This window comes from Hibiscus syriacus, unplaced genomic scaffold (assembly GCF_006381635.1).
Source record: "Hibiscus syriacus cultivar Baekdansim isolate YM2019G1 unplaced genomic scaffold, ASM638163v2 tig00113725_pilon, whole genome shotgun sequence".
Lineage (NCBI taxonomy): Eukaryota > Viridiplantae > Streptophyta > Magnoliopsida > Malvales > Malvaceae > Hibiscus > Hibiscus syriacus.
In genome coordinates this window covers 15,309,877-15,312,401 of record NW_024063471.1, presented here as the reverse complement: position 1 = coordinate 15,312,401, position 2,525 = coordinate 15,309,877, and the positions used below count along the sequence as shown (strand labels likewise).

The following is a 2,525-nucleotide window of genomic DNA, read 5'->3' as shown; positions in this document are numbered from 1 at the left end:
ATCTGTAAGCTATTAATACATGGTTTTGCAAGCAGTTACTGCTAACGACCTACTAACAACCTAACTAACCACCTCCAACAGCTAACAACCTCTTAACTACTGCTGACTCAGCTAACTGTTGTTTACACAGCTTACATGCATACGTATGCTGCATATACCTCTAATAGAACATCTTCAGCAAGAAAATTATTTGGAATTTAGGTAATGGAGGAAAAGTAGATTTCTGGAAGGACAATTGGACCCCTAAGTTGTGACATTTTGAAAATTACTACACTCGACCAAATGAGATCCAGAGGCGGACCCAGGATAAAAATTTAGGGGTTGCACAAAAAAACTCTTATAAATTTTTTTAGAAACTACGATATCTATAAATATAATAAAATGTCTAGAAATTACATTCTAAAGTTAACCTTTTCGTGTTTTTATTTTTTTGAAAGCGATTGATTACACTTTTAATCTTAATATCTAAAAGTGCTTCTTTTTCTATTGCGTAAATTAGGGCATGATTCATAAAATCATCACTCATTTTGTTGAGAAAGTCCATCTTTAAAAGCTTCATTGCAGGGAAAACATCATTCAACCATTGCAGTTGCAACCAGCAGAACCAAAACTAACTTTAATAACCTATAGACCAAAGGAAAAGAATGATGTTTCCCTGTTTCCACCATCAAGCGAGAAAGGTCAGCAATTCCATTCAAGTTAGCAAATCTTTCATCATGTAGCAAACAGTGATAGTAGATATCAAGTTGACCAAGAAGATATGCCCTTTCTGAATCACTAAAATCATCTGGGTACATCTCACTTAACTTCAACAACTTTGGTTTATCAAACTTAGAAAATGAATCACAAGGACTCAAAGCCGCCATGTTTTCTAGCAATTTGATGCTTACCTCACTAAATCGATCCCTAAATTCTTGAATTTGCATATCCAAAACCGTGTTAAAAATCTCAACCTCAAAATGATACTGATTAGTAATCTTGGTCCTACGGTTTCTTGGAGTAACATAATATTCCGACATATCCAAAGTTTCAATGCTATGTTTTTTACAAAAATAATATACTTTCTTTAAAATTGAACCAAACACGTCATTTCTTAAAGTTTGCAATGATTTCTTTGTTCCTCTTACCAATGAAGCCACTTCCAAAATATCTTGATTTTTCTTTGAAGATGTCTTGACAAGGTATCCGTGAGACCTAAAATCTCCAACATCAAGTGTAAATAAAACACAAAATCAAGTGTTTTAAAATATGATAAAATATCGTACGCTTGATTTCGGTTAGATAAAGTTGAGCCATCCTTTTCAACATATTTAAGCACCTCAATAACTTCAAGAAACAAATTCATCAAACTTATGATTATTTTATAATGGGAACCCCATCTTGTATCTCCTTCTCGAATTAGAGAAAGCTCTTGATTCAACCCTCTTCCAGTTTCAGTTTCACCAATACCAATTTTCGTTTTTAATCTCTTTTTGTAGCTCTCTCGTACGATATCCTTTCTTTTGCAGGAAGCATAAACCACATTAACCACCAAAGCTAGTTGCTCAAAGAAGTTATGAGCACCATCATGATTCTTTGCAACCGCCACGATCATTAATTGAAGTTGGTAAGTAAAACAATGTACATAATATGTTGGCTTATTATCTCTTAAGATCAACGCTTTCAAACCGTTAAACTCACCACACATATTACTTGCTCCATCATAACCTTGCCCTCTTATCTATTTCAAATAATAGATAAAAGATTTAATATATAAAAATAAAGATTCAATTAAATAATTAAAATATAAATCAAATAAATATGACATATTACCTGAGCCATGCTTAATTTATTGTCAGTAAATATGTAATCAATGGCAGCTTTAAGAGTCAAAGAAGATGTATCTGTCACGTGAATAACTCCAGTAAATCTCTCCTTAACAACTCTAAGTCTATCAACATATCTCAAAACCATAGCCATTTTCTCCTTTTTAGATACATCACTAGACTCGTCAACTAATATGGCAAACACATCCTTACCAATTTCATCACAAATGGACTTTATTATTTCTTTTGAAAAACATTCAACAATATCTTTCTGAATCTTTGGAGATGTCAATTTATCGTTCTTCGGAGCCTTTTCTAAGGTAACATTATAAATACTCTCATTGTGTTCTCTAATCAAAGATAATGTTTCAATGAAAATCCCTCTGGAAATGGAGTCATCCGACTCATCATGACCACGAAAATGTAACATATTTTTCAACAAAAAATCTCCAAGTGGCAATTGTAGCACGTAATCGAATTTCATAGTTACTCTTCTCATGTTCAGTTTGCTTATGAAGAGCAACACTAGTAGATTGATTTTTTCACTAGATTTTCACACTTTTGTCGTGTAAACTTTCAACATTACCTACATGAGCATATAACGATTTCTTTTTACTCCAAGTGCTAAATCCTTCCGTCACAAATGCATCTCTCCCACCTTGTTGTCCTATAATATCTCCAAATAAGTAGCAACATAAACAATAAGCTTTGTCCTCCTTT

General features: G+C 33.0%; 1 protein-coding gene across 1 annotated transcript; it reads right to left on the bottom strand.

Annotated features, from left to right (window-relative positions):
* Positions 1-572: 572 nt before the first annotated feature.
* Positions 573-2,289, bottom strand: LOC120187700 (zinc finger MYM-type protein 1-like). Its single transcript, XM_039191357.1, has 3 exons — positions 1,813-2,289; positions 1,266-1,720; positions 573-1,194 (listed from the first exon to the last, which is right to left on the bottom strand). The coding sequence occupies exons 1-3, from the start codon at positions 2,287-2,289 to the stop codon at positions 573-575; spliced, it is 1,554 nt and encodes a 517-aa protein (XP_039047288.1).
* Positions 2,290-2,525: the final 236 nt, after the last annotated feature.

Excerpts from the sequence above, each read along its gene's own strand:
- LOC120187700 (XM_039191357.1), bottom strand. The coding sequence starts at position 2,289 with ATGAAATTCGATTACGTGCTACAATTGCCACTTGGAGATTTTTTGTTG. Across the intron at positions 1,721-1,812 it reads ATAAATTAAGCATGGCTCAG|ATAAGAGGGCAAGGTTATGA; the intron begins GTAATATGTCAT and ends TATTTGAAATAG. Across the intron at positions 1,195-1,265 it reads TTATCTAACCGAAATCAAGC|GTCTCACGGATACCTTGTCA; the intron begins GTACGATATTTT and ends TGGAGATTTTAG.